Source organism: Berghia stephanieae, chromosome 2 (genome assembly GCF_034508935.2).
Source record: "Berghia stephanieae isolate SIO BIC M18660-M18661 chromosome 2, UCSD_Bste_1.3, whole genome shotgun sequence".
Lineage (NCBI taxonomy): Eukaryota > Metazoa > Mollusca > Gastropoda > Nudibranchia > Aeolidiidae > Berghia > Berghia stephanieae.
In genome coordinates, this window is record NC_088361.1 from 7,183,665 (window position 1) to 7,204,724 (window position 21,060).

Here is a 21,060-nt window from a genome sequence, read left to right on the forward strand (position 1 = left end):
CTTGTGCCATGACGTAGTAGTTAGACGTCTTTTGTAGTTGTTCCAGGTGACCATAAAGTGTGTTACTGATGCTTGGATTTGGTGGGAGGAATGTGCATCTAATTTGATCGATTTAAAGTGCGATTGTCCCATTAAGTTATATCTTGTGACCGTAATCTTGGTTTTCCTCATGCTCTATCAGGTCCTATCAAGTGTCCATAACACATAGCTACATTCCTTCTAAAACAACCAAATATAAACAGAAATTAAGCACCATTGTCGGTTTTATTTAACGGCTTGTTCATTTTAGTTATTTCTTTACAAAAGAAGGTTTGGCTCGTTTGAATGGCATTTTCTCTTCAGAGGATTTGTTTTTTTTTTTTTTTTTTGTTTTTTTTTTTAAACCTTTTATTTGGGATTATACATAATGCGTCTTTAATCTCTGTCGATACTGCCTTCAAATTCAATTTCATATTTAATTGCAGTCGCAGTCCTTCAAGCCGCAATGCCATTGGGCACGGAGTACTCTCCCTTTTTCTATTGCGCTAAACGTACGGTAGCAATTGATTTTTACCCTTGGTTTGGACGCTAATCAATCACAAACTTACTTTCCGTCAGATCCAATAGACCCAGCTACCTGTATCACCGTAACGGTGCCAGAATTGTCTGCAATGATAGTTAGGTTCTGGCCCGGTCTTCGAGAATTTTTGTTTTGTTTTGTTTTCTTTCGTTTATTTTGTTTGTTGATTTATTTAAAAATTATTTGGGGGGGGGGGGGGGGGGGGGTGGGAGAGATAATGCAAAACTTTAAAAAATTTAAGTGTAAAACATTTTGTAGCTTTTACAGCTCGTTTCAGATAGAAATTTGAATGAAATCATTGTCTTTGCTTTACTTGTTTATTTCATGTCATCATTGGGATAAGAATATATTTTATAACCTGACATGTACGTCTTAATTGAAATATTTGGCAGTTCGTTTTTATCGATAATCATTAATCACTCTTGATAAGAAAAGACTGGCGAGGGTCACGGATTCTTGGGGAAAGAATACGGAATCACACATTGACACAAGGGGAAACAACAATTGAAATAAGCAACGGTGAGAGGATTTGCTACGGCTGGAGTCGAGATAAGCATGTCAGGCAAGCAAAGGTTTATTTATTAGGGTCCCGAGGCGAGCTGGAATCCATTTTTATTTGGATAGAAACTACGCAATGCTAATTTAGTCTGGTGTGTTCGATGATCCGCAGGTGACATTCTTTGAATTCTTGCCTGCAATGGCGACCTATCAGATTTACTCTGGCAAAACATCCAGTTTTGTTTTTCATTTTACCCAGAAAACTTTTACTTCAAATATCGATCAAATAAAATAACTCTCAACTTGGGAGGAAAAAAAGAAGACGTCTCACTCAAACCAGAAGCTTAATTAAGAGATGAGACTTTTTGAAAAGCTTGGGGTCATTTTAATCGATCGATGCTTGAGATAACGTTTTCTGGTCAAAATGAGAAAAGGTTTTTTGGATTGTTTTTTTTTTTTCCTCTCCAGATAATGGCAGCTATGCTCTCACTACAGTTAAAAGTAATAATAGTAGTAGTTGTAATGCAGTACAAGATCAGCGGTGCTAGCTGGTGTTTAGTTGGTGGTACCTTTACTTGTTTCTCTCCTTGTTTTAATTTCCTCTTTGCGCAAAGCTTTTAATACTGACCGTGTTGTGGATAATTTTTAGGTGTGTGTGGGGGGGGGGGGGGGGGGGGGGGGGGGGAGTTGTCGTGTGAAAAGGGTCGTAGCGCACATAATGGCATAGGTTGTTAAGCATGGACAAAAGGATTGGTTGTAAGTCGTGTAGGAAAGAAGGTATCTATTATTGTCACGACATGAACCCATGAGCTCTGGATGAGTGGGCTTTAGAAAAACAATTGACTGACCCAATCTTGATCTCATGAATTATATAAGTTGCAATTGTTATAGTAGCAGTGTAGTTTAATTGAAATGGTCGTATTCTTTTCAGACACCATAATTGAAACTGTCTCCTGAATTAGATATTTTGCTCTGTCTAGCAGTGGCGTTGGGCCTTAAAGGCTATTAAGGCTAAGCCACAGGTCGTCATTGTCTTGATAATTTGTAAGAATTTAACAATAAAAAGTCACACTTTTAATTTTCTGTTTCACAAACAATGAAATTCATTGTTGACCTGGTGTTGAAAAACCCTTACAGAGCCTCAAAACTTGAACCAATCACACCGCTTAGAATTTACTACAGCTCGAGTCATACTCGTGCCCCTGACCAATCAGTACAGCGTGTGGCTTTAAAGGTTGAGAATGCTTCTAGCCATATTCCCACGATACAACCAGGCGATGCATTTCACGTTTGCCGTGTGCTATGACTGTGGGCATGAAGAGGTATCTTGACTTTGAACAGAGTCATTGTGGCTTTCTTACTCGCAGCCACACACAATGACCTAATTAATGGCAATCGTGTTGTACCTGTTACCCATCCCTCTTCGAGGCGTGTCAGGCATGTGATATTGAATTCCACTTGTCCCTTTTAACTTGAGTGTGAGACTGTATGTATGTTTACTGATAATTCGAGTGTTAATCTGATGTGTGCAGTGTCTGTTTTTAAAATTTTAATTAATTGCTATTATTAAGTGTGATGAATCACGTCTATTACCTGTTGACTATCAATACCAGTTCTTTGAATAGGGAAAATAAACTTTTGATTAAAAGTCTCGGTCCCCGTCATAGAGAATACAAGACTCCTAGTCGTCTGTGGTCCCCATCAACCAAACGATTTTGTACTCACTATTAAAGACGGGAAACAGAATCGGTCATTTAATTTGATAAAGATTGGTATGGTCGTTTTCCTTGGCTTACGGTGAGAATAGAAAAGAAGAGTTTATTTTGTTTTAATTGTATTTTGTTTGGCGATAACAGCAATACAGAATTGTGTTGGACAAGAAATGGATTTACCTGTTTGAAAAATTTAACACAGAGAGCATTGAACCATCAGAAGTCTAACTTACATTTAAATATCACCACTAGATTGAAAACCGTTGGTCCTGTTCACATATGTGCACAGATTGACAGTGGCTATCGCTTATCCTTGGCCAGGCATTATGAACAAGTTACAAAGAACATACAAATCTTAGGTAAAATAATTGAGTGCATCAAATCTCTCTCTCTCTCTCTCTCTCTCTCTCTCTCTCTCTCTCTCTCTCTCTCTCTCTCTCTCTCTCATATCCATAACTAAAAGATAATATTCATGCGACACACATCTCAAATCCAGCCCCATGCTCCTAAATGACCAGGCTACGCCGCTGCTGTCTAGTAGATTGTTGAGTACTAGTGAGAACAAAATAGACCATAACCGTTTCGGAAGGTGAACTAAATTGATAGGAATAGAGTAGAAAATCATTCAACTTAAAATCAAACTTAATACATGTAAACCAATGGTCGTCACGGTCCTTTTCTGTGGAAAGCGGGAAACTGAGCAAACATATTTTAAAGAAAGAAAGGGCCTCATTGTTTTCCAACTTGAAGATATTTATGTCAGTTATCGAGAATATATCAATATCAAGATTGAAGACAAGTTAATAAGAAGTGGAATGCAAGAATGAAGAACCACTGCTCAAAAATGTCACATTTATAGCTGGCTAATCAGTGGTGCAAGACCGTAAACATGATCAGGATTTGGGAAATGGCATCGCCAAACAAGAACCATAATGACATAAACAACGTGGAAATCAATCATCAGAAGAATGACGCATCGGAGCACATCAGAAATGAATGGCCAGTCTGGATGGTCCGATTTATTGTCCAGTGCCAATATCGATCTCCCAGAAAAAAAATTAGATCCAGAATTAAACACTGACAACTGACTGACACATTTATCTTGCATTATCTTTTCTTTGAGGATGAAATAATTATCACAGAACTATTGAAGAATATTGTACAAATTCCAAAGAACTCACCTGGAGAGAATTGCAGAGAGCGATGTCAAGAGAGCAGAAAAGTCTTAGAAGAGCTTAAAGAGACTGGTCCAGGATTGTGCTCTTTCGTCACTATAAGTTATAGAGGGAAGTAACATTGATATATTTCGGCAGCAATCCGGCCCTCGGTTCAGCCATCCGCTAGTAGTATTTAGCAAGCGTTTCAGAAAACTACTGCAAGACTATCTTCAAAACATGGCTAGATCGTTTTGTAAAATGTGATCTCACCGAAGATTATTTTGAGCTGTATATGTTTTAGTAAGATACCTGCAACCCCTCCTTAAGTGGCCTTCTGGGTTCGTTTTGAGCTCTGTTGATATCGTTTTGTTTACCCCCAACCCATATTCCTTTTTCCTACCTCATTGAAGACATGACGGGTATTCACATCTTAATTTGCCATTTATTTACTTAGGTATGCACTAGTGCGGGGCGGTCCTTGGCAAGCTTAAGGACCACGGTCCTACGGTCCTTGGGAAATGAAGACCGCAAGGACCGGTCCTAGGACCGGTCCGTTCATTCTTGAACCGTTAAAGACGGCTACACGATGAAAACCGTGGCCTACAGGAGTAAAACACACGGAGTAGTCACACTCATTTCAAATTGTAACCTAATTAGAGAAGAGGGGTGATGCCTTCTTTATTTGCTCACCGTACTTCATTGTTACTTCGATAATTTAATAAAATTTGAAATTTATCCCCATTAACGGAGATAATGTCATCGCCCAAGGCGTTGATCGAGTTGTTCGTGGCGTTGATACACACACGCAACTCCTACCCCCCCCCTCCCCCCCCCCCCCACACACACACATTAGAGGGCAGCGAGCATTGAAGAGTAAGAGAGAGACGTGAAGTTATAATAAGAGGGGGTGGATGAGGTGATAAGAGGGGTCGATGGTGACTTTTCGCCAGATCTAACAAACTCAGCTACCCATTCATTGCTGAGTAGACAGGGATTCAGAAAAAAATCGACTGCACCCGGGATCGATCTCTGGCCCTTTGCGTATAAAGAGAGTGCTCTATCAACTGAGCTATCGGGGTCCCCAAATATTCTATTGGACTTTTTTAAAATTCAGACGTTATAACTGGGTTTTTTGGAAGGAAGAAACTAATGAAACTCATATTATTTGATTAGTAAAAACACCAAACGAAATTTTAATATTATTGTATTATTTTAAATGACAACACTGCGATAGAAAGGAGTGGTGACAAGAGATGGACAAAAGAAAACAAAAAATCGGATTTGCTACTTGCTAGGTTCGACACACACACACACACACACACACCACAAACACACACATCTTTTGTAGTCACATACATTTCAAACAATAACCCATTAGAGAAGAGGGGTCATGCCTTCACCATAGATCATTGTCATTGCGATCATTATGGTGTAGTAAATTTTGAAATTTACCCGTATAATGGAATCGTCCAAGGCGTGCGCCTCCTGTTCCCCCCATCTCACACACGAAAGGGCGGTTTGCGGAGTGGAGGTTGGTGGTCGTCTGCCTGTATGGTCGTCTGTGTCGTTTAGTGTATGGCAAAGGGGGGTGGGTGCGATTAATTAAGTGGGATGGGTGGTGATTGGTGGAAGATAGGCAACCGAAGCAACGAATCGCTGGGGAAGTAGTAGGCTATGGCGCGAGACCGTAGGACCGTGGTCCTTGCAAGGACCGCCCCGCACTAGTTGAAAGGTGATAAGAAGTGAGGACCGCCGCCGATCTTCCCCTCTGGGACCGGTCTTCGGTTCACAGCTAAAAGACCGTCGGACCGCGGTCCAGACCGGTCTTCAGCGCGGCACTAGTATACAGTATATAAGTATAATATTATAATATAAAGCTTTGCTGGTAGAGGTTTCCGTGATTCCCCTTTCAATTTCAATTTAAGTGAAAGAATATGTCCCAGGCATCACGGAATATCTTGGATCGCAACATAACGCGATAAGAAATGACCGAACCCTGTATTTTTTAAAGTAAAGAACGATGAGTCCCGTGTCTGACGCAGATGTTGGAGACTATCCTGTTGGGAGGGAAATATCTTGAGACATGCGACAGAGTAGTTTTTTCCTTTCCTTGTCGTTTGTACTTTCCTGAAAAAGAATAAACCCAGTTAGCTTTACTGCTGGATGAACAGGTTGACGATGAAATTTCTTCCCCAGCTCGAAGCCGATTTTTACATCAGGAATTATAACGCTACCACCACCTCATCTTGTCTTGTTTTTTTAACAAGGCCAGTTCATTCTTTGATAACCTCTGGCTATGACTCATGTTTATATGCAATCGCACAGTCGAGGCAAGCAGGAGAATAGCAAGTCTGGGTTTGGCACACCTGATTAATTCAGCATGGGGATTAATCTCGTAAGGTCGGCATGTTGGCAGTCGTACGGGCAGCCATTTAAACCCATAATACACATGGTAGATGGTATAAGCATTGCGTAAATTTAACTTTATCACCCCGCCCAGATGGCGTAGTGTGCCATATGTACGTTGCCTAAATTCTTTACTTTTTGGCACTCTCAATAGTTCATTTAAAATTCATAACAAATTTACTTGCTTTAATGTAGCCAAAGTAATACATACTATAATCTGTAGGTACGTACACAGATCATGTTTCATTGTATGGCACTTCAAACACCAATATGACTGATGAGTTCTCACGAATACGTCAATAATAATAACAATTTTAAAGTGCACTTCAAAGGGATGAGGAGAGGGTTAACTACGAATCGGATTATATATTACAAGCTTGAATAAGCCTGCGAGATTAAGTTCCATGTTTTTATTTAGTTTATTCATATGGGGGAAATCGAAGATGACGTATCAGTGACATGACATACCACCCACTGTATTTTTATTTGATACATAACAAAGTCACAAAGTCGTGTTCTTAACGACTATTCTTTAAAACTGTTTTTCTTCTACTTTTTTTTCGTCAGTATTGTGATTGATCGACGAAATAAACAATTTCATATGATTTTTTTTCTTCGTTTATAAGTTATGCTATGTTAATAATTAATTTGAATTTGAATGGTCCTATTCGTTTCCAAAAGGTTATTCCTTAGTCGTTTCAACGAGATCCAACAAATAAATCTGTCATGAGAGCTATAGCTTCATTTTATTTAATCGTTGACCACGTTTTACACAAGAAGAACGGTGGCTCATCATTGTCTTTTAACTCTCTCCTTACCAGCCATTTTCAGGATTGTCCACAAAACTTCACACCCAACTAACACAAAAATATATTTTTTTATCACTCAAACACAATAGCAGTAACGTTCTTGCGATACATAATTTCTTTAACAAAAAATACACTACAACACACTGTATATTTTCTTTAAGTTTTATGATGTAGAAAAGAAATTTGAATAAGAAAAATGTTGGTGACGCATGTGACGATTTTCCTATAGTTGGAAGGAAAGGGTTAATGGTTACTAAGTTACTTGTCTCCAGTCGTCGTCGACTAAAGTATCCAACTTTTTAATAACTTTTAAATTGTTTGATAAACTCGTATCGTGTGTAGTGAAAAATGTTTCCGCATCATTACAACCTTCTCTTTCAAAACCTAGTGTATTATGTTGTTTTTTTTTCAAAAATGTCCATCGATATTGACTTATCTTGTCGTTCTTCCATCAATATTTATTAAGGCAAAAGTTTTCCCACCATTGTTCCTCGTAGTGCGGCTGGTGTCTTTAATGAACTTTATACTGATAAAACGAATTTTATTAATTATTCTTCTTAGAAATATTATGGTGATTTAACTATTTGACCTAGAATAAACCTACGAACAATTATAGTTATCCTCAAAAATCGACTACGTTAATTCAAAACCTGTATTTTATTTGTTATGCTTATATAAAGCCGATTCTAGGGCAAGTTGGGGTTTTCTTTTTTAATATCTCTCTGCGATCTTGCAGTCTTGTATTATACCGCTCGGCTCATGGTCTGTAGGTCTTGGATTCGAGCCCCGCAATGGGCGGCGCAAAGATAAGTCCTTAATGCTCTTTCTTCACTTACTTTCTTCTACCCTCCTCATGTGTGAAATGTTTAGATAAAGATAAAGGGAGTAAATCTGATCCATGAATGAACAACACAAAACAGTTTGTTTTGTGTTGTTCATTCATGAGTCAGATTTACTCCCTTTATCTTTATCTCCATTTTATCGGCTCATTTAGGCACCTCTATTTGTTTGTGAAATGTGTACCTGGTCGGTACAGCGTGTTATCTTTTACAGGCGCCATGTAATGTCCAACATTTTAAATGTTGGTGCTGGGCTGGGACCAATTTTAAAGAGCTATAGATACTGCACTTTATTAAAGCTCAATTTTTCTGATATTTCTGAATAAAGCTGTTAATTTTCGCTCCGGCCAATAGAATTTTGAATCTTCTAGGTTTTGATTATTTTTAAAGGTGTGCCAGAATAAAGTCGTGGCCATAACGACCTATTATCGATGTATGTTTTATGTTAATTCATGGAGATCCGTTTATTAAAGTCACTGACATACTAATTATAAAAACACATCGCAGAATCAATCGACTGTTGTACAGTTTTGCTATTTTCTAATGTGAATAAAGAAGTTTGCTTTTGGGTCATGTAAATCCATTTAGAATATGCAAATTTGTCGATGATTGTTTGACTATTTTTAACTGGGTGGGGTTCCTGCCCTACCTAGGTGGGCAGGGATGTACTTACTTTGTCTTCTATCCCCCTATATATTTTCCAACTTGCTTTCTGTCTTTGTCTTGGAATGAGATTACTTTGTTTTGTCCTGGCCCTGGCCGGATACCCTGGCTGAGAGGGAAACAGTCAAATGTATAGTTAATTTTGGGAGATGATATTTTTTCCCTTGTAAATCATCCCTCTGTTATGCATGGTATTATGTTTAGTATACATATTATATAGGATTTGTAAACATTTGAATGTATTCCTCTTAGTGGGGGCCTGTGCTTATGTCAGGATGACACTTTTAGGTGATCTCAAACTAAGGACTTTGAAAGTGTGCTCTTGGAATCTACATCTGTTTCCTATTTGTACCAATTCCCCTTTTGTCTTCCCTTTTCTTTGGTGCTTTAACTGTAATTCTAGAACTTTTTACTTTCCCATTGTCTTCCTTTTTACTGGCGCTGATATGATCTTAATATGTTGCAAGCGCAGTAAAATCATTAAAAAAAAAAATAAAAATAAAAAAAGACCATTTTAACATTTCGTTATCTCTGATATATTTTTTATTCTCTCTTTTTTTTCTATTTAGTTGACAAAATTGATTGCTCTTTAAATGCACCTATTGTTCTTTTGTTACTGCGGAATCAAATATTTCCATGCAATAATCCTGGTGTTTAATAATCCTATTATAATACTCAAGTGGATTAAAGGTTCTGCTTTGGTGGGAAGGAATTAACCAATCTGCTGTTTGTGCTTTGTGCTCTGTTCACCAAATCGATGGATGGTTTTATGATTCGCACCATTGGGCTTTGTAGCTTGGAGATTTTGTGACCGTTTGTTTGCTGGAAAGTTTAGTGTTACATTAAAATGTTTGTGAAAGTCGATGAATTGGAAATTGTAATCGTCAATTATGAGAAATTTATTTTTGGATTACATAATATACCGTCTACCTTCTGGTGAAAAATTATATATGATTATAGTTGCTTTCACCTCTAAAGCACAGTTTTAAATGAAAAATTTTGTTTGCACTGCATGTTGTTATAAGAGGAATCAGTCGCTGAGCCTCGATTCTGCAAATGGGAATGAATCACATTGATTCTTTAGGGACATGGTTCATCCTATAACGATGTAGATTCTGAGGCAAAATTGAAATCATTTGATTCGTGGAAGATGTTGCTTTAGTTGGATAATTTTCTGTTGTGATAGGATTAATATTTCAATATTTTAGTGATTTTCAAGCTAATTCTTCTTTCACGTAACAACAATGAGTTCTATCAGTTTAGTCATTGGTTCTCAGGATCACAACCAGCCTCCTGTGGAGATACAGATTTACTTTGGTAATTTGAGCTAGATTGTTCATATAGAATTGATCAGAATGTTCAGGAATGTAATTGCCAGCCGCTTTAACGGAAGAGAACAACATTTTGCATTTTGAAGCATTTGAAAATGACGAGTTTATATATATATATATATATATATATATATATATATATATATATATATATATATATATATATATATATCCTATATATATATGTATATATATATATATATATATATATATATATCCTGTATATAAATATGTATATATATATATATATATATATATATATATATGTGTGTATGTGTGTGTGTGTGTATGTGTAAATAAAGGCGAGGTAATAGATATAATTCGCGCTCCTTAATGTCGAGCACTCTATATGATTCATATGTATCAATTTCTCACGAATATACATACACACACACACACACACACACACACATATATATATATATATATATAATGTGTGTGTGTGTGTGTGTGTGTGTGTGTGTAAACTTATTGGGGTAAAAATAATACTTGTTAGGTCAGTCACAGTAGAGAAAAAGAATGAAGTAGTAGTAGTAGTAGTAGTAGTAGTAGTAGTAGTAGTATAGTAGTAGTAGTAGTAGTAGTAGTAGTAGTAGTAGTAGTAGTAGTAGTAGGTGAGGAGGAGAGGAGGAGGAATGAGGAGAGAGGAGGAGTGGGGAAGCAGAAGAAGAAGAAGAAGAAGAAGAAGAAGAAGAAGAAGAAGAAGAAGAAGAAGAAGAAGAAGAAGAAGAAGAAGAAGAAGAAGAAGAAGAAGAAGAAGAAGAAGGAAGAGGAGGAGGAGGAGGAGGAGGAGGTAGAAGAAGAGGAAGAGGATGCCAACACAATATTTACAAACGCATTTTTTTTATTTAAAAGGGGGTTGTGGATTTGAAATAACGATTTTATTTTCCATTATTTATTTTCAGAGCCACCTACATCCTCTACTGACATAGATTCAGAAGACGTCAATCAGGTTCCCAAATCGACTGTCTGCGTCAAGTCGCTTAATGGCAGTGAAACGTTTCTAGCAAGTTCTGGTGAATTTGAGTTACTATCCTCTACAACCACCTCCAAAGACCACATAATTACAGAGGCTGATTTTCCTGATAATCTATCCTCTGTCTCTTCAGCGTCCACAGAAAGCCCGAGTGCACCACCCGTTACTGCAAGAATTGAAATTAGTCCCAGCAACAGCAATGGATCTCCGATGAAAATCTCCATAAAACCCACCCCAACCCCACGTCCATCGTCTGGTGTCCCTTCTGTATCGTCCACAATGTCACGGAGTCTTAACTACGCATCTTCTACCAATGAGAGCTGGGAAAGTTCTAGCGCTGACTCAACTCTGAGAGAATCTGTTCTTTCAAAAGTGAGGAGAATTTCTGGTTATGAGTTGATAGCTAATCAACGCAAACCTGGTGGTGGCGATATTGAAGACAAAGCAATTATTGAACAAGATGAGGATGACAAGTCTTTATCAGACTCTGTCTCTTCCACAGACAATAGCATCTCAAAATCTGAATCAAACAAAATGCCTCAACCAGTAGAAGAGGAAGTCATGCAGAAATCATCCAAAACATCCGTTCATGCCACTCCCAAGGCTCTGTCTCCCAAGGTACCTCCCCCTGTAGCCCCCAAACCCAGGCTCAGCACATCCTCAATAACATCTAATAAGTCGGACGATTCCCGGGATTCACTGGGCTCCCCTAAGTCTCCTCCACCTGTAGCTCCAAAGACCAGAACACCATCAACAAATTCTGAAGATTCTAAAGATAAAGACGATTCCACAGCATCATCTGCAAAGGTACAAAAAGTAAGTGCTGGGTACGAGAGGTTACAGGCTATGAATAAAGCTAAACCAACAAAACCATCCAGAATCATTGAAAAATCACGAACAAATGTATCATCAAAAGCAAAATTGTTTGAATCTGAGATTGATGACCAATCAAATTCTTCAAAAGAGAAGCAGGTTCCAGCTCCCAAATCCTTCAACAGTTCATTGTTACCAATGAGTGAAAGGCGGAAAAGTACTGGTTCATATCCAAATCAAAATTCGTCATCATTAACTCGACCCAAGACTCTTCTTCCCAAGGGAAATTTTTCCAAAGAGTCAACTATTCCCGAAATAACTTCTCCCAAGGATCCATCACCTTCAAAAAGTCCAACACGTATGAACTCTGCTCTTTCTCCCAGAAGGACTTCTTTATCAGAGCCAGCATCATCAATGGTATTTACATTTGCTCCAAAACAAGCCCCCAAATTAAATCAGACCTCCAACACAAGCAATTCAAACTCTGCAGGTAAAATAATGTCACCTGAAAAAACAGATGTTGTGTTTCACAAAACCACCTCTCACTCACTTAGTAAAGCCTTATCACCCTCACTTCCCCCCTCTAAGCTTGAATCACGTTCTAAAGATAGCCCAATGTTCAAACATGGCCTTGGACGTAGGAGTAATTCTGAGGCGTCTATCAATATGCCAAAAACACTTACCTTAAGCTCTCAGGTGAGTGAAGAAAAGATGGAGGACACAATGAAAATGTTTGATGATTTACTTCAAGATGCACCAATCACACAGTCGGCCACTGATCCTGCAGACATCCTCTTGTGGGCCCCAGTCAGAAAAGATCGGCCGACGCCACCAGCAAAATGTAATGATGAATCAAAGAAACAAATTGATCAATCGAATGGTGCAAGTGCACAAGTCAAAAGACCTTTACCGCCACCTAGAAAGTCCCTTTCATCACCGAACAAAAAACAAGAGGATAAATCAAAGGATGTTCCCGAAGAACATGAGACATTGTTTACATCAGAAACCTCTGTCAAAGAAGATTTAGTGATTCCCGGGAAAAGGAACAAAGATTCACATATGCCTCCCTCTTTTGTCAAAGACCAAACCAAAGACTCAGATGATTCAAAAGAGATGCCCGTTCAGGAGGACATTTTAAAACCAGAAACAAAACCAAAAAGTTTCCATTTACCTCCTTCTTTCCAGAACAATGATAAAGAAGAGTCGATAGTCTCAGAAGAACCTCTAATAGAGGAGGATTTAATAGTACCAGAAATAAAGACGAAAGACTCTCATCATCCACCAGCACACCTTTTAAATACAAAGAAGGAAAAGCAGAATGTAGACGTGCCTCGGGATTTTAATAATAGTAATGGAGTTTTAGATTACGATCATTTGTTTGAAAGTCACAAAGAGAAGGATAGCAGCCAGAACATCATAGCTAATCAGCTTGCTGCTGACATTTTGAGGGAAGTACAATTTGAAGGTAAAAGTAATGAAAATTATGATCATGAATCGCTGTTGAAAAGTTCAATGAATGGTACTGTGAATGAGAAAGAGAACATACCTGCTAATGATATAGCAGATTCGATTAAAAATGAAAATTCGGGACAGATTGGAGAAAAATCTCTTACAGACAATGTGGTGGATACTTGTGAAAATATTCCTGCAAGGGAAATAGCTAGAGAGATTCTTGATAGTTCAATGGATGAAAATGATAAAGATCAGTTTATTCATGACAATGGGGTTGTGAAAGACATTTTGGATAACGGGAACTGTGAGATTAATGAAACGGATGTTCTCGTTGATATCGCTGGATTTGTCAAGTCCTATTTTCCTGGATCTCAGCCAAATGAAGAAATGGAACGAAATAGATTTACTTTTGAAATGCCTGACGATGACCAATATGTCACACAAGCAAACGAAATTGTTCAGAATGTCATTGCTCAAATTTCATCCCGGCCTGATCTTCTATGCCAACAAGAAAAGACATTCAGTCCTATTGAACCAGCGTCCCCTGGCTCTTCTGATGATGAACCGCCCCCTCTTCCTGGTGCTCCTCCCCCTCCCGTCGTATTCCGAAGCAACTCTGAGATGCTGACAGACACAGCATGGTTGGACAATAATGTGACAAAACCCAATGATGAGGATACCCAGTTAGATGAATCTAACCTTATTATGGAGGAGAGCTTAATCGAATCTGTATCAGCCAGCAAGAATAATCACGCTTTAGTAATTGTTAAAGATCCTGTGGTAGATGATAAAGAACCTGGAAAGTTAGATTATTCAAGTCTTGCAGAAACCAATGTTTGTGATGTGGACATGAACATTGTAAGTCAGAACATAGCTCATGTCATTAGTAAAGACTTGTCTGGAGGAGAGGAAGAAGAACATACAAAGAGTGATATTTCAGAACCTCTCAACTCTACAGGAGAGAGTAGTTTCCAAGAAGCAGATGCCATTCGTTTGCATTCTCCAGCATCTGTGGATGTTTTAAGTGAAGATTCTGGTATGCCAGGGGATGAGGAATTCCAGGAGGTCAACACGGATGATGCAATTTCTCCTGTCAGTGAATTAAGCAGAGAAAATGACATACATGACACCAATTCAAATGTGTTCACTTCGAAGTCATCGTTTTATCAAAATGATTCGGTAGCAACACAACAAGCTGAAACAGTTCAAAATGTATATAACTCTCATACCAATGATTGTATAAAATCACCTTCCCCAATCCTGTCACCATCACCCCCAACTCTACCCGCTTCCCTACCCCCAACTGTTCCTGTTTCAGATGATTCTTTTGAAAAACTAATTCCATCTGATTCTGTTTCACAGTCTTCAGATTTCCTTCCATTGTCAAAAGAAGTTTCTTCACTTGGTGAGCAAGTCACTAAACCCTCAACTGAGGTTAGCCCAGCAATTGTTGAGGATAAAGTAGTAAGTAAAGACAACATATCAGTAGAAAGTACGCCTGAAAATAGCAATAATGAATTATTTGTAAACGCAATGAACAAAGAAGATACCGTGGAGCACAATAGCTTTCCAAGTGTCCCTGATAAAAGTGAGAATACGGATAGTTCTGAAAGGATAACCATTCAAAGTAAGCGGAGATGGAGGCTGAGCTCCAATACAACGAAACCGAGTCTGATCCTGGAAGGAAGTGCAAACGCTGTTGTACCTGTACATTACGATTCCGAGACCTTGAATTCCGCCATCACCCCTGGAGAGTTTGTTTCTCTCCTGTCCAAAACAAATAAAGTATTGGATTCTTTGTCAGCTGCTGAAGACTTGGAGTTGTTTGTTGTCCACATCCATCGATATGGTGAAACCATGGATCTTGGAATTGACCTCAGATCTAGCTCTTTTTACAAGGTATGTCAGTTCTCATTTTCTAAAATTAAAAATATTTGTTTCGAATCATTTATAGCCTCATTTTTATGAATACAAATTCTGGAAAATAGAAGGTTCAATGAACAAATAATGTTTATCTTCTGGGTTCTATTTTTTGTATTTTTTGTTTTTTTTTGTTTTTTTTTTGTTTCTTTTATTTTGCTTATTTTTGTTGTTTTTTTAATTTTTGTTTGTTTGTTTTATTTGGGTGGTGGGGGAGGGGGGGGGGTGAGAGTTTTTAAAAAATCTATTGTATCTAACACTGGATTCCCATTGCTCTGTGGTAGAGCACCGGCTTTACCTTCAAATTGAACAATATCGATCCTGAGTGCAGTCGAGATTCTTACTCTTAAGTCCATTGTCTAGAGATTGGGTGGCTGGGTCTGCTAAATCTGGTAGACGGCGCTTTGATACAGATGGCCTAATGGCTCTGAAGGACTGTCACTACTTTATTTAACGCTGTACAATCCCCATAAAGGGTTTATAAATGCTTGCATTCGTTGTCACCCATGTAATCATCCGCCACTCTTGGTGTAACTTGACTATCATGAAATCAGAATCTCAGTAACCACCTGAGTATTAAATTTACACACAGTCCTATCTCACTGAATATTCAATGAGATACTATCTAAATCTAGATTTTATCAACATTGTGTTTGAATGTTTACTTTAACATAGTCAACCTTGTCCTAATTTATCCATCTGTTTTAACACGGTCATGTTTTTTGTGTGTGTTTTTTTTGACAATTTATAAACATGTCAGAATGAAAAAAACGAATTTGATGTCAGTTATGAAATGACTTTTTTATCTTCCATAGTTCTTAGTTATTTCTATGATGTTCCCTTCTTTCTCTATCTTGTAAATTGTGTAGTATTCAAAAGCTCTTTTAGGCGGGGATTCTCTGTGTAACAGAAGTGCTTTTGTGTAGTCTCAAATTGGATACAAATATACAAATGCAATGAATCTACAGCTCTTTCCTTTATTTAACTAGTCCTCTTTTCTAATTTCTAATTCTTTTCTTGTATGCACAGATGGACTCCAACTCTTTAAAAAAAATGTACATATTCAATTTAATGCAAGTATTAACTTTACCTATTGAAGTGGTAAAAACAAATCAAACATAGTTAATTGCTTGATTTATATGGGCTAATCAGATTTTAAAGAAATGAAACAAAAGCATTCCAAAAAGTGATAGTTGTAAATTGAATCCTCAACCAGGTTACCAAAATAAAGAAGGAGAGCCCTCTAGCCAATGAGGGCACAGTGATGGTGGATGACTGGCTTATAGCCGTGGATAACCTGTGGTTCCCCGAAGTCTCAGTGATGAGGTGTCTTGCCAGACTGACTAAACCCAAGCACAATTCATTGCTGGTCCTTGCTAGAGGTCAGGGATCACCTCTGCCATCACCCGCGCCAACATTTGAATCCAGTAAAGAAAGGAGTAAGTATGATAATTGAGTAATATTGCTGGTAATATTGTGAGGATCAGCAGTTGGATACTTGTATTGGCTCTCGATCTTTCCCTGACTGTAGGCTGGGAAGATCAACGACTATGGTTTCTCCTATCCCCCTAACTGTGTTGTCCCCTATCCTATAGCCTTTTCTCTGGTGTTGAAATGAGCCTGCTACGTTTTGCAGTAACCCTGTAATGGGTACTTTGTTGATATATATATATTTTTTTTAAATTATGCCTTTTGCGCCACGATATCATAAGATATCGTCGCTTAGGCATTCCATGAAGGAACATAGATAACTCATGAAACAAGATGTCTGATGTCAACAGGAATCACCCATGTTGCCCAATATATATAATATCAGCCACACACACACACACACACACACACGATCACACAGTAGCATTCATGAATACACTCAGATAATAGTACACAACCACAATTTCTTAAAAGGAAGCGCTGTGGCTTAATATGCTTTTCTACTCCCTCTTGTCATCCTGGGTTTCACTTAGTAGGTGCAAAGGGCTCTCATCCTATCTTGAGTTTAGAAAATAATTGTTACGTTCCTTGATCACGCTATAGACGTGGGCTTCATATTGATTTAATAGTACAAATTTTTTGTGTGTTTTCAACACGTTAAGGAGGTGAGTGTAAAAGAAAGAATGCTGCTTAGATAATAGCTGAGTAAAAGGCAAATTGTGAAATAGAGTTCAAACAAACGAGAGAAATGGGTATCAAGTGACGATTGTGTCATGATATGTATAATTGAATATCAACATTTCTTTTCAGTACGTTTTACCGCAAAAGCTATGATGTAATTATTGGTTTTTATAATAGTATTTGAAAACAATTATATAATGTGATTTTTTGTCTACCTTACAGAAAGTTTTTCAAACTTGCCTGAAAGAATTGAGGAAAAGGTTACAACAAAGCTCGAGAGCCAGCCAGTGAAAGAAAAACCAACACCACCTCCAGTCAGTCCAAGGCCTAGTAAAGGAGGCAAAGCGGAAACAACCCTGACAGAGTTATCCAATGCTCCCAGCACAGAGCAACCCACCAGCCAGCAAGAGGCACCATCGGCAGCAAATGGTGAACAAGGGGGTATCATCGATGTGATGATGATGAAAGGCGCCACTGGAGTAGGATTTTGTCTAGAAGGAGGAGTTGGTTCTCCGAAGGGGAATGTACCCATCATTATAAAGAGAATATTTAAAGGTTTGTATTGGATGAGATAAGATGAACTTTATTAATGAAACAAGAAATGGAAAGGGTAGAGCAGTAGCAGAAGATAATAGAATATAAAAACTTTGGAGTGATGTTACTTTACCATGAGAGGGATGGTGTACACATAACTCCATCCCCCACTAGACAGAAAGAATGTGAGGTTTCAGTATTTTTTTTTCTACTTTTTCGTTTTTTATTATAAGGTGGTCCTGATTACTGAAGTTAAAAATAATTTCTTTTGTTTTCTTCACATTTTATAAATAACATGGTTGAGTTGGACGTTCTATCGAAGGCTAATTTAAAATCCATGAGCAGAGAATGCTTTCGAACAAAGTTTCAAAACGATGCTTTCACCTACGTCCCTTTTAGAATGCATAAATTATATTTTGTCTTTGTCCCATCTTTTTTTGAGTCTGAAAATTTGTTCACGGGTGCACGCATTTAAACTATAGTAAATCATCATTTGTGCGCTTTCAGCTGTACCACTGGAAATGCGCATTATAGATACATTTCATCATCATCATCATCATCATCATCATCATCATCATCATCATCATCATCATCATCATCAAAAAAAAAAATCATCATCATCTTCATCATCACTACCAACATATCAACTATAATTGATATTGTTCTCTAATATATCCATTAAACTATCCAGGTGGTCCGGCTGAAAAGTGTGGCCAGCTGAAGATAAAGGACGAGATCTTGTCAGTGAATGGAGTAGATTTTACGACCCTTCGTCACTATGAAGCATGGAATCACCTCAAGTTCTTGGATGATGGAGAGGTCCGCTTCAAAATACGACGAGTTGAATAATGCAATCCACACTACACTAAAGTGTGTCATCTTTGGGTGGTGATTAGTTGGTATTTTTTAAAGTGTGGGATAAGTTAGCAACCATTGTTTAATTTGTAGACTTCCAAAAACACATAGTGTGATTGGCATCTAGTTTGCATGTCGAACATGAAATTATTGGAGTTACATACTAATTTTATTCTATAATTTTCATGCTCAAGAACTACCCGAGATCTTGGATTATCTCCAAACTCAAGTATGTATTGCATCGCTAAGGTTTAAGGGTAATATATAACAACTTGTGAACCAAAATATATATATATTGATTGTGTTGTAAAGTTGTAAGAAATTATTGGTACGAGATGGCTAATTGGACAAAGGTTTGCATAGATACCTAAATGTCAAGTCCTGTTTAAAGCACTTTTGTCTTTGTATTTGAGCAAAGTTCTTTACTCTTGCCAAATATGGGTAATTCTTTTGCTTTTAAATGTTTGTTTGACAGAATTTTAAAAATTGATACTCTTAATAATTGATGGCATCCTTTAGATGCAGCATGAAAGGTTGATTTAAATAGCTGCTGAGGATATTATCGATCTTCTGAACATTTATACATATATATATATATATATATATATATATAATATATATATCAGGTGGTCACAAAAAGGTGTCGCTCCTTGTCGGCTTGTATCTCTGCAACTCCTCATTCGATTTTTAAAACACAAATAAAATAAATCCTAATACGTAGACTGTCAAAATTTGATGAATATGGATCGATAAACAAAATAGTTGCAGTAATTTTTAAAAACCGTTTTGAGAAATACAATACCAGAAAAAAATAACTCATCATTGCCACAATAATTTGCATGATCTTTTCGCTAATATCGAAATTTTTAGGTGGTGCTACAAGATTTTATATTATTCAAAAACCACTCCTTCAATTATTGTGATATTTTGCAATACGATTAACAAAGAATAGGTCTAATGGTAGTGAAAATTTGGAAAATATATGTATATAATTATTTACAATCGACAAAAATAAACAGCGGCACGTTGTTGTTTTTTTGTGACCACCTCATATATATATATATAAATTTTTAATTACTTTTGATCGGTGTAAATGGCATTGTGGTTAGTGCAGTTGCTTCCTATCATGAATGAATGAATAGTTCAGTCCAAGGTCTGCATAACAAGTCAATCCTCATATGTTGCAGACACATGATACCTTCTTAATTTGTTGGGTTTTTTTAAACTGATTTTATTCAAGATAACATATGGATAAAAAGTTTAGCCGTTGTAATAGAACGAGTTTTGAAAAGAACACAAATTTGGTTTTATCAAATTGTTTAAAAACTTGTCATGGCCTACTGTTGTTCTACACTGCTGTAATTTTACTGTTGATTATAATGACTGCCAATGACTGTGATGAATGTAATATATTTTGTGATGATGTCTGCTTGAGATGATATGTATATAGTGCTACACTGTTTGATGTTTATATTTTAAACAATGAGGAAGAATGTTTAAAATTAAAAATATTGAGGTCTTTTTAAATGCATTATTTGACAACCATTGTCGACCAAGTTGGCATATGGTGTTACAACTCAGAAAATGGTTGATCTTTTATCTATTACTGCCGTGGACAATTTTCATAGGATGTATATCTTAAGTACTCATCACTAAATGACATGTTATTTGCTCTACTTACGTTGGGAAATATAACAGTATTTGTCATGTTTTTGTAATGTATTATGAATAAATAGTTGTCTAATAACACAGTGTTTTTCATGTTAAATCAAGGTATCCTAGCTCCAACCACTTCAGAGACGAAATCATTCTTTTTTTTATTTCTCTAATTTTACTACTTTTTCCATTCCTTGTTTAGTCTCTTTTTTTTCTACATTTTTGCTTTACTTACTATTTATGGCAACTTTAAAAAGCTGAATATATGATGTATTATTATAATATATTATTTTTAATCATTAGTAATATCATTTTAATACTCCAAACGGTAACATTTTAATTCTACCAACGGTAACATTTTAATTCCACATACAGTACAGTATATATGAGGAAAATGAAGCTCAGGATTTATATCATTGATATAAGAGCTGTAAGTGTCGTGAATGGAGACTTGACCTGTAAAGAAGCTTGTTGGTTTTGATGAAAATGGCTGTAGGAATACTTATACATGTCACACAATATTGAATACGACTGTTTGTTTATGATGGCATGAACTATTTTATTTGTTACGCTGCCTATATTATACTACGCTTGACTTTCACAAATAATATTTCGAAATTCCATTTTTTTCTCTCTAATTTTAAACAATTCAAGTCATTGATTCTAGATAGGAAATAGCAAACATCAACTTAATAATGCAATAGATCAATTCTTTACAATTATTTGTACTTCCTCAGTAGTTTAATTTACTTTACAGTAATTAATGAT

The 21,060-nt window shown here is 37.0% G+C and overlaps 1 protein-coding gene across 1 annotated transcript in view; it reads left to right on the forward strand.

The window, feature by feature from the left end:
- The window catches only part of LOC144964237 (uncharacterized), a gene marked incomplete at its 5' end in the record, with an annotated part of 72,486 nt that extends 53,565 nt beyond the window's left edge, over positions 1 to 18,921 (forward strand). The window contains 4 exon segments of the mRNA XM_078898288.1: positions 10,880 to 15,114; positions 16,352 to 16,574; positions 17,470 to 17,802; positions 18,473 to 18,921. Coding sequence (XP_078754414.1) covers positions 10,880 to 15,114; positions 16,352 to 16,574; positions 17,470 to 17,802; positions 18,473 to 18,630 — 4,949 coding nt within the window. The 3' untranslated portion in view covers positions 18,631 to 18,921.
- Between the last annotated feature and the right edge of the window lie 2,139 nt (positions 18,922 to 21,060).